The sequence below is a fragment of the Pelodiscus sinensis genome, chromosome 17 (genome assembly GCF_049634645.1).
Source record: "Pelodiscus sinensis isolate JC-2024 chromosome 17, ASM4963464v1, whole genome shotgun sequence".
NCBI lineage: Eukaryota > Metazoa > Chordata > Testudines > Trionychidae > Pelodiscus > Pelodiscus sinensis.
In genome coordinates, this window is record NC_134727.1 from 40,458,176 (window position 1) to 40,484,365 (window position 26,190).

The 26,190-nt window shown below is 46.4% G+C and overlaps 1 protein-coding gene across 4 annotated transcripts in view; it reads right to left on the minus strand.

The window, feature by feature from the left end:
- The window catches only part of RNF145 (ring finger protein 145), an 80,083-nt gene that overhangs the window by 41,441 nt on the left and 12,452 nt on the right, over positions 1 to 26,190 (minus strand). For 3 of the 4 annotated variants that reach the window (XM_075900645.1, XM_075900643.1, XM_075900644.1), the window contains one exon: positions 22,551 to 22,764. In XM_075900645.1, coding sequence (XP_075756760.1) covers positions 22,551 to 22,734 — 184 coding nt within the window. In that variant the 5' untranslated portion in view covers positions 22,735 to 22,764. Of the gene's footprint in view, positions 1 to 22,550; positions 22,765 to 26,190 lie in introns of those variants that run through there. The other variant, XM_075900646.1, reaches the window with a different exon arrangement.

Sequence of the window (26,190 nt, forward strand, 5' to 3'; positions counted from 1 at the left end):
GAGAATCCTGGTTAGGAGAGTTTCACCCTGTATGAGACAACCTACAAATGGGATATTCGTACCCAAAATCTAATAGGGTACAATCCCAAACTAAAGCAATGTATAACTATTCCAATTCTCCTCAACTACCAGCTGTTTAGTATTTCTTGCCCCAGTTGTCCATCTCTATAAAGCTGTATTAACAGGTCATTCCCTGAAAAAGCAGCTATCAATAAGCCCCTTTTCCCAAAATGCTTCAGACCCACAAAACAGCCAACCAATTAACAGTCTATTCTGACACATAAGGGCACGTAAGGGCAGGCAAATAAAACTAACCAATGTTTTTTAAAGTACATATATAAATTTGCACTTGTCACAGCAGGACAGTTCATTGTAATTTTCCAAAATTCCTTAATTTAACATTAAACACACAAAGCTGTGATAAATTAGACATTCATCTGAGGATTGCTATTTTTTCAAAGTTCAAGGCACAGTTTATACTCTCTACCACAAAACAGAAGAGGACTGTAATTCCACTGAATTTCCACAAAGCTCCTTGATTTTATTTATTTATTTATTTTTAGCTTTAAGTTCAATTAAAAGCAGCTATTTAGTGGAGCCTAAGGCTTGGCACAAACAGTTTGCTTACAGCAATTAGGATGCTTAGTATGAGCAACATTGTTCTAATTAATAAAGCAAACAAATGTTCACATCTTCTGTTTATTTCTTGGCTAAATAGAAAACAATCACGTTTTATCAAACACATGAACAGCAGCCTCAAAGACTGCTGGGTAACATTGTTCCTTAAGGAAGGATGTTCATTTAACTGTCATATTTCACCCAAAGAAGAACTAGCTGGAACAAGGATCCCAATATCTGGCATGCCTGGCTTAATTCCCACAGACCAAGCAACAAGGAATACAAAAACTAAGCAGATGTGCACTTCTATAGCCAGTGCTAAGGTCAAAGAGGGGCACACCTGGTTACCAACATTCAATTACCAGCTTCCAAAGACACATGTGCAGGTGATTTCAGCTGGAAATTTGTTTGTTTCAAAAGTTGTTTACCTCTAGCACATCAGCAGGTGCCTGGTGAAACTTCCACTTGGCCCTGGTTTTCATTATTTATTCAGTATTCAACAACATAATCCAAACAAAGTTTAAGGTTACTGTTGCAAACTAGAAACCTACTACAAGCCTTCCTGTTCTCACATACTCCATGGACTTTGGGGCGATTAAAGGGTGGCAAAGCTCTGCAGTCTCATTTTCTTAATTCCTCCCATTCGGAATTTGGGGTTAGCGCTTTCAGGGGTGCTGCCCAGTTAATAGGTACTACCCGTACCCCACCGAAACAGGTAGCTCCTTCTCCGAGTCTCACTTTAAACTCTTCCTTTTCACTTTGGCCCATGTTTCTCCCTTCGCCCGGGTGTGCAGTCTTCCTTTGCTGTTCTCACTTCAAGTATCTCTGCTCTAACCACATGCACACTGCACAATTTGCTTAGGTGCAGTGGAAGCAATGACAGAGTACCAAAGTCACCACGTCCCAGAGTTTTAAGGCTACCGGTGAGCAGTGCTAGAACACAATGCGAGAATGTACCGTGCCTACTCTTTCCTTCTGGATCACAACTCCACATTAACAATGGGAAGAGAGACTCAGACGCCTTAATGAGGAGAAAGAAATTCAAGTGCAAATCAAAGGAAAGAACAGACTATAACTGAGTTTGGAGACTTTGGTTTAACGGCCATACATAATGGTGGCCCTCAATACACTGCAAGGCTCAAGATGGTGCAGCAGCTTTACTGACGAACGTTGTATGTAGCTCATGGAGTCAGGCCAGAGTTTCATTGTCAATTTCCGTGCCGGTTTTGCAAGTGCTATAAGTATTTTCAAAGGGGAAAGTAGTGCCTTTGCATTCTTTACAACTCCATTTTGAAACTTGGAAATCAGATATTTAAAACATGCCTCTTCACAACATTCACATTTTGGCAGTAGGGGCTGTGCTCCCAGAACCGGGGGAAGGAGTCGTCGAGGGAGGGTGCAGTGACTCAGAGGGGCCCACGGAGTACCCCTCAGGGCTCTGCAGACCCCAGTTTGAGAAATACAACTTCAGAAACAACAAGAACAGGTGAGTGCTAACAGGGAGTTTAGAGAGGGAGTTCTCCAGGTAAAGGAGAAGCAGATACAGGACTCTTGAGGCAAGTGTGTGTTGTTATTAAAGCTCTGTTCCTGTGTGCTGAGCTTGTGTTTGTAAATGAGGGTTTGTGTGTAGTTTTTTTGTTGCTTGTTTTTTCCCCTGTGTTTGTAAGTGAGGCTTTTTTCCCCCCCTCCCCCACTTCCCCTTTCCGCTCCCCCTCTCCCTCTCCTTCATGGAGTGTGTGCTGTGAGTGGCAGGTGGAAACTGTTGGCTTCTAATTAAAGTTTGAATTCTAGAAGCCTCTGCTGATTGGCTGAGCCTTGGTAGAGGGAGGGACTTTCAGGCAGTCCAGGGCCAAATAAAGCAGTGAGCAAGCAACCAAGGAGCTTGCGAACAGGTGAGTGCTAACAGGGAGTTTAAAGAGGGAGTTGGGAAGGGGAGAGGGGAAGGGCGCGAGGTTCTCTTGCCTTTCTTTTTAAATCCCTTCTCCAGGACAGCAGGGATGGATGGTGATAGGTCTGCTCAAGTTGTCACCTGCACAGCGTGTGCCATGTTTGTCTTCCTCCCAGAAGACAGAATGGATTTCATCTGCCCGAAGTGCAAGCTGGTCGCCATTTTGGAAGAAAAAATTACAGGACTGGAGGCCCAAGTGTCGACCCGATGCTTGATTAGAGAGGATGAAGACTTCCTCAATAGAAGGCAGCATTTAATCTTGCAAGCATGGCAGGCAGAGGAGCCAGAGAGGGCAGTACAGGACCAGCAAGAGAACTGGCAACATGTAACTTCTAGAAGGGGAAAAAGGCCAGCACGGGAATCCCCCAATGCTAGAGGGGTAAGTAATTGCTTTTAGGCTCTCTCCACAGGCTCTGCAGTGCTGAATGCTTTGGAAGGGACCTCACAAGGAAGAAATCGCAAGGGAACACCATCTACTGGAAGGCATCGGATGCGTAGTCCTAGGGATGGGTGTTCCACGACCACCACCCCCAAAAGACGATGACTGGTGGTCGGGGACTCCCTCCTAAGAGGGACTGAGCCATCCATCTGCCATCTGATACGGTCTCGCATGATATTCTTATTGATAAACTAGGCAAATATAACTTAGATAGGGCCACGATAAGGTGGGTGCATAATTGGCTGGATAACCGTAGTCAGAGAGTTGTTGTTAACGGTTCTAAATCCTGCTGGAAAGGGATAACAAGTGGAGTTCCTCAAGGGTCTGTTTTGGGACCCGTACTATTCAATATCTTCATCAATGATGTAGATATTGGGATAGAGAGTACTCTTATTAAGTTTGCAGATGATACCAAACTGGGTGGGGTTGCAACTTCTTTGGAGGATAGGGACATAATTCAAAATGACCTTAGCAAGTTAGAGAAATGGTCAGAGGTAAACAGGATGAGGTTTAATAAGGAGAAATGCAGAGTGCTCCACTTAGGAAGGAACAATCAGTTCCATACATACAAGATGGGAAGCGACTGTCTAGGAAGGAGCATGGCGGAAAGGGATCTAGGGGTCATAGTGGACCACAAGTTGAATATGAGTCAACAGTGTGATGCTGTTGCAAAAAAAGCAAATATGATTCTAGGTTGTATCAACAGGTGTGTTGTAAGCAAAACTCGTGAAGTCATTCTGCCGCTCTATTCTGCACTAGTTAGGCCTCAGCTGGAGTACTGTGTCCAGTTCTGGGCGCCACATTTCAAGAAAGATGTGGAGAAATTGGAAAGGGTACAGAGAAGAGCGACAAGAATGATTAAAGGTTTAGAGAACATGACCTATGAAGCCAGGCTTCATGAACTGGGCTTGTTTAGTTTGGAAAAAAGAAGATTAAGGGGGGACATGATAGCGGTTTTCAAATATCTAAAAGGGTGTCACAAGGAGGAAGGCGAAAATTTGTTCCTCTTGGTTTCTGAGGACAGGACAAGGAGTAATGGGCTTAAAGTGCAGCAGGGGAGGTTTAGATTGGACATTAGGAAAAAATTCCTAACTGTCAGGGTGGTCAAATATTGGAATAAATTGCCAAGGGAGGTGGTGGAATCTCCCTCTCTGGAGATATTTAAGAACAGGTTAGATAGACATCTGTCAGGGATGGTGTAGACGGAGCTTGGTCCTGCCTTGAGGGCGGGGGGCTGGACTCGATGACCTCTCGAGGTCCCTTCCAGTCCTATTATTCTATGATTCTATGATTCTATGATCTGGACCTGGAATCTCGAGAGGCGTGCTGCTTACCAGGAGCTCGCATTCAGGATGTGACTGAGAGGCTTACCAAGCTGATCAAACCTTCCGATCGCTACCCCTTCCTGCTTCTCCACGTGAGAACTAATGATACGGCCAAGAATGACCTTGAGCAGGTTATTGTGGATTATGTAGCGCTGGAAAGAAGGATCAAAGATTTCGGAGTGCAAGTGGTGTTCTTGTCAATCCTCCCTGTTGAAGGGAAAGGACTGTGCAGGGATCGTCGAATTGAGGACGTAAATGCATGGCTGCGCAGGTGGTGTCGCAGAGAGGGCTTTGGTTTCTTCGACCATGGGACTGTTCCGGGCACAAGTATTGTTAGGAAGAGATGGGATCCGCCTAACCAAGAAAGGAAGGAGTATCTTTGCGGGCAGGCTTGCAAACCTAGTGAGGGGGGCTTTAAACTAGATTCATTGGGGGGCGGTGACCAAAACCCTGAGGCAAGTCGGAAAGTTGGATACTGGGAAGAAATGCAGAGAGGAACGAGCAAGAAAGGAGGACCCTTGATTCGAATGGAGAAGATAGGGTGATCAACTGGTTATGTGTGGTGTTTGTACACTAATGTGAGAAGCCTGGGCAACAAAAAGGGAGAACTGGAGGCCCTGGCCCAGTCCATGAAATATGATTTAATTGGGATAACAGACTTGGTGGGATGACTCACATGACTGGAGAGCTGTCATGGAAGGGTATAGACTGTTCTGGAAGAACAGGCAGGGGAGAAAAGGAAGAGGAGTTCCACTATATGTAAGAGAGCACTATGATTGCTCTGAACTCCAGTATAAAGAGGGAGAAAAACCTGTTGAGAGTCTATGGGTTAAGTGTAGAGGTGCAAACAACAGCAGTGATGTTGTGGCTGGTGTCTACAACAGGCCACCGAATCAGGTGGATGAGGTAGATGAGGCTTTCTTCGGACAACTGAGAGAAGCTTCCAGATCACAGGCCCTGGTTCTCGTCGGGAACTTTAATCACCCTGACATCTGTTAGGAAACCAATACGGCAGTACACAGGCAATCCAGGAAGTTTTTGGAGAATGCTGGGGATAACTTCTTGGAAGGATTCGACCAGGGGCCGTGCGCAGCTTGACCTTCTGCTCACAAACAGGGAGGAACTAATACAGGAAGTAGAGGTGGGTGACAACCTGGGAAGCAGTGATCATGAGATGGTAGATTTCAGGATCCTGACCAAAGGAAGAAAAGAGAGTAGTAAAATACACACCTTGGACTTCAGAAAAGCAGATTTTGACTCCCTCAGAGACCTGATGGGTAGAATCCCCTGGGATGTTAACATGAAGGGGAAAGTAGTCCAGGACAGCTGTCAGTATTTTAAAGAAGCCTTATTGAAGGCACAGAAAGAAACCAACCCGATGCGTAGCAAGAGAGGCAAACATGGTAGGAGACCGGATTGGCTTACAAGGGAAATCCTTGGTGAACTTAAGCACAAAAAGGAAGCTTACAAAAAGTGGAAACTTGGACAAATGACCAGGGAGGGGTTTAAATGTCTAGGGGTTATCAGGAAGGCGAAAGTGCAAACGGAATTGCGACTGGATAAGGATGTGAAGGATCACAAGAAGAAGGTGATCAGAGAGGGTGTGCGGCCCCTACTGGATGAATGTAGGGAAAGCTGAAGTACTCGATGCTTTCTTTGCCTCTGTATTCACGGACAAAGTCGGCTTCTGGACTAATGCGCTAAGTGACGCAAGATGGGATGAAGATCGACAGCCCTTGGTGGGTAAAGAACAGGTTAGGAACTATTTAGAAAAGCTAAACGTACACAAATCCATGGGTTCGGACTTAATGCATCAGAGAGTACTGAGGGAGTTGGCAAATGTCATTGAGGAGCCTTTGGCCATTATCTTTGAAAAGTCATGGAGATCTGGAGAGATCCCGGATGACTGGAAAAAGGCAAATGTAGTGCCCATCTTCAAAAAAGGGAAGAAGGACGATCCAGGGAACTATAGGCCGGTCAGTCTTACCTCAGTTCCTGGAAAAATCATGGAAGGGATCCTTAAGGAATCCATTTTGAGGCACTTGGAAGAGAGGAAATTGATTAGGAATAGTCAGCATGGATTCACAAAGGGCAAGTCGTGCCTGACCAATCTGATTAGCTTCTATGATGAGGTAACTGGCTCTGTGGACATGGGAAAGTCAGTGGATGTGATATACCTTGACTTTAGCAAGGCTTTTGATACGGTCTCCCACAATATTCTTGCCAGCAAGTTAAGGGAATGTGGATTGGATAAATGGACAGTACGTTGGATCGAAAGCTGGCTACAAGGCCGGGCCCAGCGGGTAGTGATCAACGGCTCGATGTCAGGATGGCGGTCGGTTTCTAGCGGAGTGCCCCAAGGTTCAGTTCTAGGACCGGTTTGGTTCAATATCTTTATTAATGACCCGGATGAGGGGATGGATTGCACCCTCAGCGAGTTTGCGGATGACACTAAGCTAGGGGGAGAGGTAGATACGCTTAAGGGCAGAGATAGGGTCCAGAGTGACCTAGACAAATTGGAAGATTGGGCCACAAGAAATCTGATGAGGTTCAACAAGGACAGGTGCAGAGTCCTGCACTTGGGACGGAAGAATCCCAAGCATTGTTAAAGGCTGGGGACCAACCAGCTAAGTAGTAGTTCTGCAGAAAAGGAACTGGGGGTTATAGTGGATGAGAAGCTGGATATGAGTCAACAGTGTGCCCTTGCATTAAGAGGAACATTGCCAGCAGATCCAGAGATGTCATTATTCCCCTTTATTTGGTTTTGGTGAAGCACATCTGGAGTACTGTGTCCAGTTCTGGGCCCCCCACTACAAAAAGGATGTGGACGCATTGGAGAGGGTCCAGCGGAAGGCAACCAAAATGATTAGGGGGCTGGAGCATATGACCTAGGAGGGGAGGCGGAGGGAGTTGGGTCTGTTTAGTCTGCAGAAGAGAAGAGTGAGGGGGGATTTGATAGCAGCCTTCAATTTCCTGAAGGGAGGTTCCAAAGAGGCTGGAGAGAGGCTGTTCTCAGTGGTGACAGACGGCAGAACAAGGAGCAATGGTCTCAAGTTGTGGTGGGAGAGGTCCAGGTTGGCTATTAGGAAAAATTATTTCATTAGGAGGGTGGTGGAGCACTGGAATGGGTTACCTAGGGAAGTAGTGGAGTCTCCATCTCTAGAGATGTTTAAGTCTCGGCTTGACAAAGCCCTGGTTAGGTTGATTTAGTTGGGACTGGTCCTGCCTCTGAGGTCTTTTCCAGCTCTACGATTCTAAGGAGTCCTGAGGCGCCTTAGGACATGCCTACACTAGGAAACTATTTCAAAGTAACTAAAATTGATTTAACTCTCAGAACAACAAAATCAAAATAGTGTGTCCTTACTACAGGGAATCCTCAAAATTAGTCCAAGGCAGGCTCATTAATGTGGACATGCCGTTAGAGCCCAAGGAAGCACTGGGGAATAATTAGTTCAAATAACTCTAGGAAGTAGTTATTTTGAAATAGCAGCACCGGAAAGTCCATATGACCACTATTTCAAAATTAGCATCACTCCTCAAGAACAGGAGGAGTACAAATTTCGAAATAAGGGGCTTGGAAGTGTGGATAATCTGCTTATTAATTTGACCTCAGAGGGGTTATTTCGAATAAAGCCCTAGAGTAGACCGGGGGTTAGAGACTAACAACAACATATAGACCCATGAGCTTTCAAGGGCATTCATCTGATGAAGTGGGTTTTACCAACAAAAGCTCATGGGTGCCACAGGACTACTTATTGTTTTTAAAGTTACAAGCTCAGCGGACTACACGTCTGAGACTACTTTAGAAAGCATATCAACCCAATTCAAACTATATCTTTAAGTTATAGCACATGATCTTTATGAAGCTCTAATTGCCTCCTCTTTGCATGGTTACCTTTCAAATATATTTTGTCCATTTCCAATCACTATTTGAAACCATGTAAGTAAGTGTTTAGATGGTGAATGGAAACTTTGCACATAAAAAGTCAGTTAAGGAGTTCATAATCTCTTGTTCTTAAAACAGTAAGAGCATCTCATGACGGCTGCTGCTGCGGAGCCACATCAAAAACATTGCTGCCATAAACAACAGCAATTGTCGGTAATGGTTGGCAGGACCAGAGGGAGCCAGAACAAACAGGACGGGGAATTTTACAGCGCAGCATCTTGGGTCTCCTTCCAGGAGATTAACAGCCCAGGCCTAGAGTAGCTCTGCTACTGTCCAGGAGCACCTGCTCGAGGAAGAGGTTTCTGATAAACGAACAAAAAATATCTGAATGGTGAGAAGATGAAACTAGACAACAGCGAGGGTAATGAACCATTGGGACAAGGCACTTAGGAACGTGGCAGATTCTGTATCGCCTGAAGTGTCTATATGGAGACTAAATGCCTTTCTAAAAGATCGGCAATAGTTCAACCAGAAGTTATGGGCCTGATGCAGAACGTACCGGTTGAGAGTCTACAGCCTGTTTAATACAGGAAAGTCCAACTGAAGACTCAGTGTCTCTTCTAGCCTTAACATCTCTGAATTTATTCCCCTAATTGAACTCACGTAAACAACAGAAACAAACCTTTCTTCTCCCTCGTATCTCGCCTTCACTTTTATACCCCATTGGACCACCAGGCAAAAGTCCTTACTAGAACCCAGCCAGAAACAAATGTATCCCCTGCTGACCCTCCCCTTAAAAGGCAGCTTTTCAAACCGAGAAGCTGAAAGAACAAAGTGCCATGTCATATAAGCAGCTCCACTAACGCGCAAGACAGTCTCCTGCATTAGATATGGCCTAGAGGCACAATTCATAAAAAAAAAGATCTTAAAGTTGAAATGAACCCACACTTCTAACCATTAAGACTAGACAGAATGCCAACATCCATATCCATAGTCTCTACTAGACAGCCAACAACAGTAGCAACAGGGGTAGCTTCTTCTGTACTCTCCTACCTGTGTTAACTAAATTCTTCAATGTAGCGTTAGGATGCCGGTTTTTTCAATTTAACACAGTGGGAGCCAAGACATTTGTAAACAATACCAAAGAACATCTTCAAATGAGAATTGCGCAACAGTTCAATAGATTAGGGAACCACAAATCAGCTTATTTATGACCAAAGTAACATCTTGGCAGGTAGCCACAAATCTAGAATCAACACACTTTATCTATAAAAATATTAGGGAAGGCTGCTCAATCAAATATAAATGATCCTACAAAGTTTGTGTAGCTCAAGCTAATAAGTATATATTTTTCTCTCTCGGTACTGTCAGTTGCAAAACACAGAAAATATCCTGACAAATACACACTTAATGGATATGCCAATATGCAGTTTCATAAACAAACACTTAAGTACCTACAGTGATTGTCCAAGCTATCACACTGCCCGTGTGTCATCTTGTTCTAATTATCCAAACACATTCAGTGTCATTCAACCATTTCAAATATTTATTTGAAAATAAAAAGCCCTACTATTGAAGCATTGGACTCAATTTCATTTATCTTGATGACGAGCAGCGAAGGGAATCAGCTTTCTTGCTGGATTCTTTCAGAGATCTCACAGTTCACTGTTAAGACACTATCACAAAATGAGCTCTTACCATAACCGAGCCTTTAAGTCAGGGCTACTCAACAGGCGGCCCATGGGCCGCACGGAGCCTCAAGCCCGTTTGTTTGCGGCCCGCGGTGCGGTTTGGATTTACATGGGGCTCACCACAGAGCCCATAGGTGGGAGCCAAAACAAAAAAGGAGTCAACAGAATGGTCACCTGTTGACGTGTGTTTTAGCAGTTAAATTCCTGGACTATCATTGCTCATTAAAAGTGCTGTCATATGGGTGGAAATCGGGCAAATATTGCATTTTATTAATAGCAGCAAAACTGACTTAAATGGGGCCTGTGTGTCGTGTAGTCTTGCCTTAATGTTTTCATGCCTGTCAGTGTGAAAGAAGCTATTTGCACATATATTTGCCTGTGCATGCAACCACACTTAAGTTGCGGCCCTCGGCATGTGCTGTATCATTGTGGCCCCTGCAGCTTCCAAAGTTGAGTAGCCCTGCTTTAAGTTATGATACAGCTGTCCATTCCATGACGGTCAATTGGTTCATTATTGAAAGAATCAAGTGGAGTAGCCTAATCATGCGAGGGGATGTTTATTTCAACAAGATGCATTGCACATGTCACTGGGTGCAGAGAACTTAACAAAACACGACTAAAATAATCAAAAGCAATAGAATATAGAGGTTTCCTTGGTTTCTAAAGCTGTAACACACCGGGCATTCTGAACAGACGTAGCAAGTACCAACTAAATTTTGCACAGAAGTTTTAAGTAGCAATTTGGACAGCCACACTAATAGTTGATTCTGGCCTTATATATTAGTAGTACGCAACTAATAGCATTCAACATCATTAGAAAATTACACCCCTCGAGAATCTTAAAAAATATACACATTTGAAATCAACACATAGTTTGATGTGAACTAACAGTAGGGATCTCAAAAAGGCACAATTGTTCTGGAGACTGGGAACTTTAATGTAGGCTGGACCAGCACTCAAAATGTTACAATAGCCATGAAAACTCAAAAGGTTTAGAAAAGATTTCAAGTCTCTTTAAGCAGTACTTCTTTGTTAAGAAGGTGTAAAATAATGTATTGACGAGTATCAGCAATATAAATGCCTAAACTTCATACTAGAAAATGGACTAAAGGAAAAAATATGCAAAGGGATCTCCAATCAGTGACACGTGCTCAGCAGGAGTTTGCAGCACCTAACAGAATAGCAGTAACAATTTGGCAATCCACAATGCTAAGAAAGGAAAGAAGAAAAAGACTGTGAAAATCTGAGTATGACAGTTCTTCAGCCCTTCTGTTGTGTTAATTGCAACACATCCAAAGAGTTCAAAACAGCAAGAGATCTTGATGAGACTACAGGGAATTTTTTGGAAGAAAAAAATAAGATGAACAATCTGATGACTTGGTTGTTACTTAAATAGCTGTATTTTAAATAGAACTGTGACTTATCTGACTAACGTACGACCATGTAGATCCTTGCTGCCACTTTTACAACAAAATCTTCTACAAAGTGTGTCAAGTAAGGTGTCAATAGAAAAGTTATGATGTGCTGAACAGGATTATGCTATTTGTATGCAGGTATCATTTTTGTATGGGCCATTATGAATATTAACTACGTACTTGTATTTCAACTGTTTGCTCATGTGGAAACACCAATAAGTTGTGTAGCCAGCACATTTTGAAGGAACTACTCACGTTGAATGGCCTATCAAAGAACACTTAGTTCATGAGGAAAGACGTCGACCTACACTTAATGTGCCTTCCTGGGAACATTCTAACTGGAACATGGGTATGCTGCAACTGCAAATCATGCCTGGAGATATAGCAGTTGCCCAAGGAAGGCGAGGTTTTGGGTTGGAGTCTCCATTCCATCTTCCCAGCAGCCCAAGCCCCGCCCACCCTGGGAGCAACCCTGGGAGTGACTTGCCCATGTGGCTCCAAATACCATCTTGTATCTGTAATTTTCTGCTATAAAAGGCCCGGAAGCATCTCCATATTGCCTCTTTCCCACTCAAGCCTCTGGGCTATTCGTATAAGTTCATGGGAGCAGTCTAACCAAAGGATTTGGAAGGAACTGGAGACATAAGGCAGCCGTTTATTTCATCATTACCAGCCTGAACCAAGAAATTTGCAAATATTGGATGCACTTGATTCCTTTTGCCAATTTTAACACTCACCTTTCTTTCTTTCGGGGGGTTACGTCTGCCCTATTTCTCAGCAGTGTGTGATCTGAATTTGGTACTCTCTATTGTTATCACCACGGGTCATATCTGAAAATTAGTTTCGTCCTTCACTTACCTAAATTCTGCCTGAGCATAAAGGTAAAGATACTTGTACAAATGTTCATTTGATCAAGACTTCACCCTTCTGTTTACTAAGGTGATTTGGACACTTCAGAAAAAAGCAGGGATGTGAGAGATGCCTCCCTCATTCTGCACCCTTTACTTGTTAGGAGAAGTTTTGTCTTGGAGCAAATTGATTGTGCTTCTCTCAGCATGGGGATGTGGATATGGGGGAGGGGGAGGGAGGAAGGATTCTGGAGGGGAAGGTCCTATGCATTCCAAATACAGTAAAACTCCATTGGTCCAGCATCTGATGGTCCGGCACCATCAGGAACCCGGAAGTGCTCCAGGCAGCCGGACCATTGGAGCTGCTCTGCCCACGGCTTCCCCGATTCAGCTGAAACTGACCAGCAGCTGAATTGGGGAAGCCGGGGGCAGAGCAGCTGGAGTGCTGCCGGTAGGTCCCATAGCGCTGCCCCTCGGCACTGCGGGACCAACCCAGCAGCACCCCAGCTGTCCCCAATTCAGCCACTGCTGAAACTGACCAGCGGCTGACTCCAGGAAGCCCGAGGCAGAGCTGCTCTGCCCCGGGCTTCCCGGAGTCAGCCACTGGTCAGTTTCAGCGACGACTGACTTGGGGACGCCTGGGGCAGAGCAGCTGGGGTGCTGCCGGTAGGTCCCATAGCGCTGCCCCTTGGCGCTGTGGGACCAATCCGGAAGGACCCCAGCTGCTCTGCCCCAGGCATCCCCAAGAGCAACTGAGGTGCTGCCAGGTTGATCTCGCAGCGCTAAGGGGCGGCGCTACCGGACCAACCTGGCAGCACCCCAGCTGCTCTGCCACAGGCATCCCAATTCAGCTGCTGCTGAAACTGACCAGCAGCGGCTGAATCGGGGATGCCTGGGGCAAAGCCGGACTATCGGAAGGGGGGGCTATGAGGGGTCTGAGGTGGCATCCCCCCACACCACCCTAGACCCCTCATAGCCCCCCCTTCTGATAGTCCGGCATATCTGATAATCCGGCACCCCCTGGATCCTAAAGGTGCCAGATTATCGGAAGTTTACTGTACATGTACCCTTAAACTGCAAGAGCATTAAACACTGCTAAGAACAAGCATATAATTCTGGACAGTAATTAAATTCACATTATTCTAGACCAGTGTTTCCCAACTGGTGCTCCGGGGAACCCTGAAGAGCCAGCACTCTCCCGCCCCCTTAAAGAGACAGAGCCATGGCACGGGCCTTTTTTTTTTTCCCCCCAATGAAACGCGGCAGGGGCCTTTTTTTTTTTTTTTTTAAGGCAACTCTAGGGATTCCGTGGCCAAATAAAATTGGGAAACACTGGACTACACATAAGGAGGTGAACATGGTACAGCAGCATCTGATGACAGCGAGTTCAGATGGCTTCTCCTCCTCCCAGCCCTCTCCACCAGTGGGTCTCTCGAGCTCAGCTCACTCTCCAGCCTTGCTCCCCTCTCCCCCACCATGGGGTTGAAGCACCAGTGCTGGCCTCCTACTGGAAGAAAACCTCCAGACTTGCTCCACAATACAGCTCTGTGAGGAAACAGAGCCATAAGCGGCTCTGCGTGCTCCCCTTCCTCCAGCTGGGGGACCTGCAGCACATGATCGTGTTGCCTGGAGGCTTTCCCGCTGCTCCCATTGGTCAGAATCCGGCCTGGTCAGACTCTGCCTCCTCCCCCTGGCCAGACACCCTCCCCGCAGCCTGCTCCTGCACCCTCCCTCCTGCCCAGACACCCTACCCACATCCTGCTCATGAACCCCACCTCCCACCCAGATCCTGCACTCCCATCCCTATCCCACTCGCTGGCAGCCTTGTCCTGCACACTGAACCCCTCATTTGTCCCCACCCCAGAACCTTGGGGGGGGGGGGGTCCACAAAATCCACTAACCCTGGAACCCCAGAAGAATAAATCTGGCTTATGGGAAGACATGAACCTCAGTCCTCCCTGACCCCGTACCCCACAGGGCTAGAGCGCCAGGAGTGAGGGGTGTCAGTTGGGAGTCACACCAGTGAGGGCTGGGGTTTTTTTTTTTTTTTGCTTCTCACTTGTGTGGCCCCAACTGATTTTCCTGTGGGTCAGTGGCCCCCGACCCACCAAAGGTTCCCCACCCCTGCCATAAATAAAGAAAACAATGAAACCTTCGGAGTTGGACATAAATTCATATTTTACTTTATTTAAAATGAAGTTTGATAAACCAACATGAAAATCTGTTTAACAATGTAAATTAGTATTTCCTTTCTTCCTGGTTCAGTTAAACCATTCTCCCTAGCTGCAACACTAGCAACACGGCTCAGGTGTAATTACGTAATTAACGGTGAGTTTCCATTAGAAACTGGTGGTCCGCGGAAAGGTTTGTATTGAGCCAGTTGGGCCACGGGCCAAAGTCTGAGAACCGCTGCTCTACACAATCGCAGCATCTGCAACATGAATTCTTTATCCACCTAGTATTACTGGCTGAATAATTAAGGTAGAAATGAGAGTCCAGGAAGCTGCCATTACATACTGCTACTTTGTGTCCCAAATCTACACGTTTCATTTGCCTGAGAACTTAAAAACTCTAATCAGTGACTGTGTCTTCTTTAACGTCTGGGTAGCAAAGAACTGGCCATTGGACACAGCACTGCTCTCCGTCATTCCTTGGCCCCCCAACCATAAGCATGCTCACTTCTTAAGAAAATAAAGATGAGCTATTCGGTGCAATCTGGGAGCTCACTATATTTATGCAGCAATGACCCTTATTCACAACCCCACTTCAGTTATTGTTCGGAGCCTTACTCTGTAATCAATCCTTAGCTTCAACAGACTCCCTCTTTGCCTGGCAGCATGCTACAGGCCTCCCATCATATCTCAGACCTTTAAGGGGAAAACCCTGGAGCTTCTGCTGCTCCTATATCCCTCACCAAGGAAGAGGGAATAGAAGCAGCTGACCACTTAGCTGCTGGAGGATAAACCTGGAGATTGGGATGGGGCAACTAGCACGGTCTGACACAGCAGGTCTACGTGACCAAAGCCTGTCCCAGGAAACCACTTCTCCATAGCAGTTTTGCTGACAACGTGACTAATTTAATTTAATGATGCCCTGTCCACTTTGGAAAGAAACTTAATTGAAGCCTTTCTAGACGACCTGGCTCTCAGCACGGCTGTTTTTTGGGAACATACAGGGGCCCTAGTGAATCCAGAACAGGTTAGCACTTTGCAAGCAGGTTCATCATGTTCTGCCTCTCCAGCAACTGCTGTTACACCAGGTGCAGCAATGTCCTTTTAGAGGCTAAGATGAAGGGGAGGCTAAAGATACCCAGAGCCTGACCCCGAGCACAGATGAGCTACTGGCTAACGGGGATGTAAAAAGGCGTTCAGAAAGGTAACCACGTGACTGCTAAGCATCCGAGCGGTGGCACGGTTACACATGCTGCAGCTCTGCAGCAGAAAGCTTATTGATTTAAGCTTTGAGCCCGCTCCCTTTGCTGCCAGCTCTGCAGCCACCACCCAGGGAGCCAGCCTGTAACCTGGGGGGCGTCACAGACAGGGGTTAACCATTTACATCCCTACTGACAAAGGCTCTATTGAGAGTTGCCGTGGCCCTAATACTCCCCCACAGGGCCCGGTCCCCATGCACTGATTATAGTTGGTGTCATTTTGCAACCCTAGGGGAAAAGTTGAGAGCGCGGCATCTTCTGTGTAGTTCTTTTCCTAGCACAAGACTGAATACGTTGCACTTCTCATGCTGCATGTAGCTGAAGGAGCCTAGGTAGTTTCATTTTCCATTTGAAGTTGGGCTAGAGCTCCAGTGCACTGAATTGTCAGCCTGTATTTATATGAGGATTTGAGTCTGGAGAGGAGAAGACTGGGGGTAGGAGGCACAATAATGGTTTTCAAGTAGAGAAGAGGTTGTTACAGAGAGAAGGGAGAAAAACTGTTCTCCTTAACCGCTGAGGAGGAGGCTTGGGTTGGACATTAGAAAACCTTCCTACTTGTCAGGGTGGTGAAGCACTGGAATAAATTGCCGAGGGCGGGCGGGGGGGGTGGGTGGAATCTCCATCGTTGGGAGATTTTTAAAAGCAGGTTAGACAAACGCCTGGGGATTGTCTAGAATCCACTGGAGGGCCCACGCCACCTCCCCACCTTCAGCAGGTGCCAGCTCCCGTGCCGGGCAGGCTGGTGGTTGCCCAGCTGCTCCTGAGGTGGGCGTCTTGCTCTGGGGCTGCACTGTAGCCTGGCTCCAAGTGCACAGTGGGGTGGCTACCCTGCTGATCCCACAAGCTGCCTGTCCCTGCCAGCTCCAGCCCTGGGGAAGCTGGTGGTGGCAGCTGCCCGTGGCAGCTGCCCAGCTGCTCCCACGGCAGGGGCTTGAACCCACCACGTCAGGCTTGGGAGGTTGATGCCTTACCCATTAGTCCACTGGAGTGACCAATGGACGTCCCTACCTCCAGCTGCTGTGTTATCCTCCCTGGCTTCACCCCCACCCAGCCTGTGCCCAGAGTCCATCATACACATGAACTCCCCTGCCCTGGGCCTCATACACGCAAGCCCCGGCCATAAGATTGACAAGACAGCCTGAAGGCCTGCAGGAGAAGCTGGATTTGACCAGTTACGATGTAAAACGTGCAAAAAGATGCAGCAGCAGAAGCCCCATGATTACATTTCACGGATGCTATTATTCATCATCATGTCAATTAACAGTATTACGTCATCTATTGTCAGGCACGCACAGGGACATTCTTCCACAGCTCTTTGTCGAACACTTGCTCTGAATTTGGATGTAGTTTGCCGACCTCTGGTCTAGGTAGTACTTAAATCTGCCTCAACACCAAGGGACCGAACTAGATGATCTCTTGAGGTCCCTTCCAGTCCCAAGAGTCTGTGGCTAACTGTACAGCAGGGTGGGGAACCTTTTTTCTGTCAAAGGAAACTGACCCACAGGAAAAAAAATCGTGGGCCACTCACTGGCCCCAGGAGACACAGAGGCTAGCAGCTTCCCCGCACAGCGGTATGAGTTGGTGCTTGCAGCTCCAGTCCTGCAGGCAGCGGGGGGGGGGGGGGGGGGGGGCAAAGGTGGTGCCATGGGCCAGATGAAATTAATGAGTGGGCCAGACTCTGCCCAGAGGCGGAAGATCCCCCACTCTACAGCATGGTGCTTTCCCCACCTCCATCAGCAAGCCTGGCGCTGCCTCAACCCAGGCTACGGGTGTCATAAATTTGGCCACCTGCACCTCAGTGCCAGGTATCGTCCCCACCCTGGCTTCAGTGGGGTCCCGCTGGAGCAGCAGCTCCTGTCCTGAGACTGGTGCCATTCCGGGCACTGTGGCGCTGTGTTGGCCACTGGCCGAGTGGAGCCACCCCAAAGGCCGCCCAGATCCCACAAGTGACCTAGGAACTGTCCTAGGCCTGGGCCAGTCAGAAGCGCATCCCTGGGGATCACCACCTCGACACCGACTGCCGTGGTGCCAGGGAGCAATGCCACACAGATGGGCACTGTGGCACTGGTCCCAGTGCTGGCCTTCCCCTGGAGATGGCCTCATCCATCTTGGCAGGGGACCAGGGACACTGGCAACGGCAACATCTGTGGCAGCCTGGAGAGCCTCCAGGTGCTGGGACCTCTGACACGAGATGGCTGGGGGGGTCCCTAGGAGGGCTGGCTGCCTGCCCAGCAACACAGGTGAACGGCTGGGCTCCAGGAAGCTTGCTGCCCTGGGTCTATACCGGGGTACTCAACACGCGGCCTGTTTGTGGCCCGCGGGGCTCAACACAGCCCACAGGTGGGGTCCTGTGAACACGGCCTCCACGGGAACACGCTCCACGACGGCAAGTCAATAGAATGGTCTTCTGTTGCTATGCCTTTAGTAGTTAAATGCCTGGACTGTCCCTGCTCATTAAAAGTGCTGCCATATGGGTGGAAATGGGGTAACTATTGCATTTTATTCATATCACCAGAACTAACTTAAATGGGGCCTGCATGTTGGGCATGAATACAAAGATTCACGCCCATCAGTGTGAAAAGCTATTTGCATGTATATGCAACCACACTTAAGCTGCTGCCCTTGGCATGTGCTGAGAGTATCACTGTGGCTCCTGGGGGTTACAACATGAGGAGCCTGGTCTATACCCTTCCCTGGCCTGTCCCTTTCCCACGCAGGATGATGGGGAAGGCCCCCCCTCTCCCAGGTGCACCCTCTGCTTCTTAGCTGGCACAAGGGGCAGGGACCCGTGCCACAGGTGCACTTTGCACGGATGCTGTTGTGATCGGTGCCCAGTCTGAGTTTGGCGGCTCAGAGACCGGTGCAAGGGCAGGCGCCATGAGCAGCGCTCTCAGTCTGACGGCCTGCTCCTTTGCATGTTCTGGGCTTGGCACTCTGACAGATACCACACTGATAGCTGATGTGGGAGTTTAATGGGGGTGCTGATCAACACAGGCTTCCTACAGCTATCACAAAGCATGCCTCTCCCCCCCGGTGACTATCTAACCTACCTACAGCACTCTCACGGGGTCATTCAGGAACAGAAGGACTACTTATTTCACTATGTGCCATACCAAGTGAAAAATCACTGGGTTAGTGCTTGCAGATGCCAGGAGACATTCCAGCACCACCCCCAGCAGGAAAAAGGAACTGAGGGAGCTGCCCCCTACGAATACCACGGAGGGAAGGACTTCCAGCACGGGCATGGGACGAGCACACACACAAAGCATGCAACGGCCAGGAGCCATCTCTCAAAGAAATGTGTTGCATACACACTAGAGATTACAACAGCTGAAAATGCTCATCAGCCCAATATTGGCAGTCTTTGCACAGCATGACAATTTGGCTGAAATCTCTGGTCGATTTTCAGAAACAGGAACTTGAAACTTCTGTGAAAAGCATCCCCCCCCCCTCCCCCCCCCAAGGCAGGTTACTTAGACGAACAAAATGGGTATACTTACGCCTGCTTCTATCTGGAAACATTTGGCTCATTTTTTCCCTGGTCTATACTTAGTTAAACTACATACAGCTCAACCGGTGTTTAAAGTTGTGGTCATAGGCAGGTAATTATTCTTGTACAGACCTGCCCTGGTTTAGGCAACAACGAGAGGGGGAAGGGCTGTGGGACAAGCTCCAGCGGGAGGTGTAAGGCGGGAACCACAACTGCAGTACAAATCCCCCGTCTCCTCACACCCCGGATCGGTTTCTGAGCTTGCATTGCATTTCAGTCCGTTCTGAATTAGCAATGGGGAGCAGCGTTAACAGCCAAGAGGCTGCTCTGAGCAATCCCTATATCTGAGCTCTGCGGATAACATGCCCCATGCAGGATACTTCACTCCAGAAGTTGCACCCACTGTCAAGGCTGCCCAAGTCTGCTGCCCTGCGAAAGGCACTCTAAACCTCGTCTTTCACCCAAGTCTTTGCCTAAGTTGGACTGGCCTGTGCAGGGTGCCTGGGGCAGGCAGGAAGTTGGGGGTGGCCGAGTCTTTGCCCTATTGCGTCTGTGGGAAATTAACTCAGTGACTTCCTGATACTGCCAGAAGAGGCAGCAGTACGTGTTCCAAATTCTGCTTTTGCTGCTGTAACCGTGACCAGAGATTTACTCAACTGACCATTTTTATACACAGACTAGACGACTTACCCGACGTGGCTTGGATCCTTCAGGGCAGGGGGATCCAGGAGACTAAGGACATGGGAGGGCAAGGAGGGGCTCAGTGCAATAGGTCCCATCTGGCATGGCCTTTTCTCACCCCCCACTCCCAGCCCAGCCCCTCTGGCCACCCAGGGACCTTTCACCCCATCTCCCAACACTGCAGCCAAGGGCCAGGGGCAGAGGGGGGGCTGGGCAGGGGGGCTACTTATCTAGTCTGGTGGCAGGCAAGATGGCAAGCCCCAATCCTGCTGGTCACTCGGTGGCGCAGCTGCCCCCAATGGACACACTGCAATATAACCCTTTCCCGCACTTGCTGCCCCCAGTGGCCAGTCACAGAATGGCATCTCTTCTCTGTGCCCCTTCCTTTCCACGTTCTGGGAAACGGTCCCATCCCCAGCACTTCCAAACCCTGACCTTGCTTTAAGTTAGGGTAAGAGAAAGCTGCCTACCAAATGTGGTGGTCCTTGGTCTTCCCTTTGAGGAGTTCTTGTACAAACCGACTTGCAGACAGACACACAAACCTCTATATAGATTTAAAAAGTCTTTTTTTTTTTGTAAATGTGCTTACAGCAAGTTGCCAATCAAGCCCTTCACTGATAATTATCTTTCCCAAGTAGATTTGAAATCCCCTTCCTCTGCCCAGGTTGGAAAGGAAAAGATTTTGTTTACCTCATCCTTTATGGTTTACAGAAAGTTGCACTGGTTTAGGTAAAGATATGTTTTTAACCTGATTTAACTAAATCAGTAAAAAAACAAAATAAAACAAAAACCCCATAACCCTATGTGACACACAAACTAATTTGACCGTGGGTAAATACTGACTTAGCTTAAATCAGTAATACATCAACTTAAGATAAAGTCAATATAAGCCAAAGTTAGTGCTATTTAAGAATATCCACAAGGTTTTGCACAAACATAAACCAGATTAAAAAATGATTTTAGCTAAACAAGTGCAACTGTGTAAAAACAAGGCCACAGAATTCCTTCAAGAGCAACGATTACAAATCAGAGCAATAACAAAAAAACCTCAGTATTTTAAAACCAAGCAGCAGCAGTATTGCTCAACTATTACTGTAGTAAGAAGCAAGGAGGATGAAGAGAAGACAAAAAGGAGAGAGAACTAAGATGCCATCAATTCCAGTATTCCAACAGGCACCCTGCTGAGCAAATGACCATAAAGAAAAGTTGTTTCAGAGATTAAGATATCAGTTCTCTAAAAATTAACTCATTCTGTAATGCTTTCATATCAAACTATGTTATGAACTATAACTCCTGAAAGTATTCATTGCACGTGAACCCGTATTTGCACAATTCTCACCATGTGTACTTTAAATGTGGTTATTTTAAGCACTACTCTACTGTTCCTACCCCCACTCACCCGGTTCTCCTAAAAGTAACCACTACTACTAGACTTTCCACATCTAAAAAGAGCAGCAAATATATTCCTACATTTTTTCAAAAGCCTCACATTAAGTCAGCAAACAAAAGGCCAAAAAGCATATTTTCATTTGCAATCTGGCAAAAATTTAATAGCTAAAAATCATTTGCCGACATCTCCAGAGCCAGGATTAAAAATCACAAGCCTTCAGCTAACGTAGCTTACTGCAAATGCAGGTTCACTTTATCCTCTCTAGCCCACTGACTACAAACCACCATCACAAACGGATCCAAGTTACTTACTAACATGTTGCCACCCCAAAGGTATCACCTGAGATTCACAGGAGACCCACTGCACCAATAGGGAACCAATCTGTAATTAATTCACATACTGTAGCCATACACACCCATCTTTAGAGTTGATCCCAAAACTAGGGTCCTTTCATCTCCCAAAAATCAAGTCTCTGGCATTTGAGCTAGAGCCCTGAACAGGGCTTCTAGTTCTGGTTCTTGGGATTGTGAATCATTTATCTAGAAATTCTATGTGCAGCACATGGATTTGTTACACATTCCAACCCGCTGTCAGTGCTTGGACATTTTGAAGGCTTAAGACTTGAACTCCAAGTGCTATATCTGCACTGTTGAACAAGTAATAGATCTCAGAGGGGCAGTCGGGTGGGTCAGTATCTACAACAACAACCAGGAGTCCTGTAGCATCCTCAAGACTAACCGATTTATTTGGGCATAAGCTTTCATGGGTAAAAAGCAATTCAGGTGCAACTGACAAAATTCCTTTTTACTCACCAAAGCTTAAGCCCAAATATATCGGTTAGTCTCCAAGGTGCTGCGGGATTCCTTACTGGGTTTTTTTCAAGTAATAGTCTGAAAGCTGACTTTTGTCAAGTTCAGGCCATAGTTTCCTATTTCTCTCTTTCTAGTTTATTTAACTTCAAGCAACTACGTTAAGTTTTCATTTTTCACAATCAGCCACCCTCTCTCCTGTTCATCTGTCAGATGCATGGCAGCATCTGAGAAAACCATCATCCTTTTGGTACTCTGTTCTTCCCATGCATTAGTAGCATTTCACCCAACCCAACCCAACCCGTGTGATATCTATCGTAAATCATTTTGAGGCTATGCAATAACCCTTATTCTGTTAATTTGCTAGGAGATTCTAGAAAGGGATCTCTGTGCTGCTAGGATAAACACCGTCATTTTATTAGTTAGACCAAAAGAGATGTTACAGCCAAAATATACTCTATTCCAGGTTCATAGGTTAACCATGTAAGCGGTTACACTTTCACATCCTTACTTAAAATTCTTGCAGCAAGAAAAAAACATTAATTCGAAACTATCATCTCTGTGCTATGTGCATACTTACCCACATAATGCATGTTGAGGGCCAAGTATTTATACTGGAAAAGAGGATTGTTGTTGAGGCTACTTCTTTGGATCTGCTGGAAGAAGGAGCTGACGTCCCATCTATACAAGACATCCAAAAGCATGATGCTTGGGACCCGCAGGGCCACATTTAACATAGCCTCCAACTTCTCCTTTGCAGCCATTCTGTTCCTTTCCAATGAACTTGGAGCAGACTGTAAATAGCACCAGACAGACAAAAGGAATCAAATCAATCTCACTGTCCAGTCAGCTATTAAGCACAGCAAACGTATGAATGGTGAACACTGTGGGGCTGTCTCACTAAATGAATTAAAGCTGAACTAAAAACCCAGATGACACCGCTTTTGCTTTTCCCTACATTAAGATGAGTTTTGCTACCTATTTCCCATAAGGACATATTGTACTTTTTTTTTGGACAATGCTCTTCCACTTTGAAAGTGTGTTTTGAAAACTCTCATTAGCAAACATACTTGGATTTCAGAGCCAACAAATAGCAGAACAACAAAAAACTAGAGACCTCTTAGCAATTCTCAAATTAACTTGAAATTTTTCCCTAGGGTCTTCTCAGAGGAAGCAGCTAGCTTTTGGCTGATGTAAACACTTGCCATGTGCCTCACCCACGCTGTCTCACTAATATTCCGGGAATGACACGTTACAATCATGACATTTTCGGTTTGTTTCCTCCCTGCAGGTTGAAATAACTTTAACTTGTTTTTATTATTTGTGGCATTCATTGACCTCTGTTTGTAATCTAACAGAAATGTTTGCATAAATATATACAATCAGTACTACTGCTCCATCCTGATTATACTAATGTAATTCACGATAACAGCCCATTACAGTACTGCTCTGGAATTAGGGCTTGGTTTGTTTGTAAAGTGAATTTAGTGCTCATGAACTGGGCTAAATTGTTAGCTGTGGAGACTGGAGGATTTTGTTTAGCTATAGAAAAGACACAGCCTAGGTTTCCTCATAGAAACCTGTTAGTGTGTCTCAGCCATAAACTGAAAGGACTGCATTAAGGAGCGGATGGGTGCCATCTCCATGCACATTCAGCCCCCGAACTTCAGCTGAATATTTTGGAGTTGTTTAGGCTCAACCGCTACTGGACTTGATGAACCTTTATCACCAAGACACCATTTATGAAGGGAAGTGGGCGTGCGGGGGGGTGAGAGGGGGGCAGAAAGCGGGGAAAGAGACCAAACGACAGACAGACAGAAACAAATTCTGTGCAGAGATGATGCAACTTCAAACCCAACAGTAGGAAACTGTTCCAGCAAGTGGAAATTATTATTGTTGGAGATCAGGTTCAAAGGGCTGAATGACTCAAATATCAGAGGGTCATTTCAGAACTAGAGTCACTTTGAATAATTTGCATTAGCAAAAGATGCCTTTCACGTTGAAAAAGCTAATGAAATGCATTTCAAAATTAAGTACAATTACTACAGGCTGAAACTCTCTAGTCCAGCACTCTTGGGACCTGACCAATTCTGAACCAGAGAATTTTCCAAACAATGGGAGGTCAATATTGATTAGTAACATCACCAGCACTTCCACTGCTTACTGGGCTGCCAGGAGACATTTAGGGGTAAATTAGAGCTAAACAACAGCACAGAACACTGACAGCCAGGATTGGTGGCTGCAAACAAACTTTATGGGACCACAGGAAACTTGGCCACGCCCATAAGTGGACACCCAGCTAACTATCATTAGTGGACCAGAGTAAGGATGTTAAATTTAGATTAATCAATTACTCGATAGTCAATGTAATTTGCATCGACTAAGGGCACCTCTGCCTTTGAAATGTAGCAAGAGCCCTGCCCCACTAAGACTCACATAAGCCCTAAAGGATAAAAAACTGTAAAAATCATAATTTATGGTCAAATTTTGCAGGTGAAGGGAAGGATGTATTAAGACTTGTTCAAGACACAACGACCCGAAGTGTTTTCAGCTCTAGAAGAGTTTAAGAGTCAAAGCCGTGAGAGGCCAATCATGATACCAATATACAGCACATCTTTCCATCTCATATAAACACAGTAACAACCACACACTGTACTTCCCACACAAGATCTTTCTAAGAAGCGTTACACAATAGCATCATGAACAATTAAAAGTCTAGTCAAAACAATATCACAAGCATCCCACAATATGAATAAGCAAAACCACTGCTCAAGCCACTCAAACACTGTTTCAAGTGCACAAAACACCCTCCAAATAACTAATTTACATATTTTTTGCTGTGGTGTGAATTAAAAGGGGACTGATACATACTAAAATTAACATGGTCAGAAAAGAATTTGAATGCAGGCTGATTATATAAAACAATTTGTCAGATTTGAAATTGCAAGCCTATACTCAGGTCAAGGTACATCGCTATCGTTTAAGAGCATAGGTGAAAACGTTAAAGGCACTGTGATTGTTACGTAACTAATTTTCAAATCATTAGGAACCAAATTGACTAAAACTTTTGGAACTGTTTTAAAGATGAATCTTCATAAACATTTTGATCTACAAGTTTACACTATTTGTTATGAAAAATACACCTAGACGGACAACATGGACTTGATAAAAAAAATCTTAGAGTCATATTGAACCAGTCAGCCATATGGCACATCTATATATGGAGAACAAAAAAGTTCAGTTTCTATTTAAGGGCCCATGACTAGTGGACTAGCCCTGAGGCCCCCTACTAGATACTTTCAGTCCTACCATATCCCACACCGGAAAAGGCCGTAGAGAAGTCCTCTGAGCTGCCTAGAGGCTGTGGGGAAAGCAGCCAATTAGCACCCACTGGCTTAGTATAAGAGCTGCAGGGTCAGAGCAAGAGCAGTTCCTTGCTAGAGCTAGAGGAGGGCAGATGGTGCTCTGAGCTGGCTGCTGGGACTCCACTGGGACAAGGCCCTGAAGCGAGGGAAAAGAATGTGCTGGAGCCATGGGGAATTATAGCAGCACCATTCATTTCAAAGGGACACTGCAGACAAGTGCTATCTACAGGGTCACTGGGCTGGGACCTGGAGTAAAGGACAGGCTCAGGCCCCCCTCAACTCCTAGAAGTCACTGAAGTGTCCTGGACAATAAAGGGGAGAACTGAATTATAGTGACTCAGCCAAAGAGCTGGGGCCAGAAAGGCCCCAGAGGGCAAAGACTGCCAGCAGGGAAGGAGTCCTGGGGCACTGCTCTATTCCAGAGCAAGGTGAGACAGACACGTTACAGGGGCACAGAGAGGGCCCTGCTGGACTTGTCCCTGGGAAGACGTTTGCTTTGTTTTAATTCAGAGACTCAGTCTGAGTGCCAGGTCACCGATGAGCCATCACAGTGTGTGCAGGCACATGCACTTGGCCCGGGGTGCTCTCAGGAGCCGAGTGAACCCCGTTACAGGGCCTATTCAGTACTCCTTACTGGCATACCTGCTGTCCTGAGCACAGCACATTAAATGGGGCCCCTAATAGCCAGTTAAGTGGAACAATTTGGACAAGCTTGCTTTTCCCTTCCAAAGTCATGTACCGAAACCAGTGACCGAGTTACGAACGCCAGTTACAAACTGAGCTGTCAGTCACACCCCTGATTTGGACCTGGAAGTACGCACTCAAGTAGCAGCAGAGACCACAAGAAGCAAATTC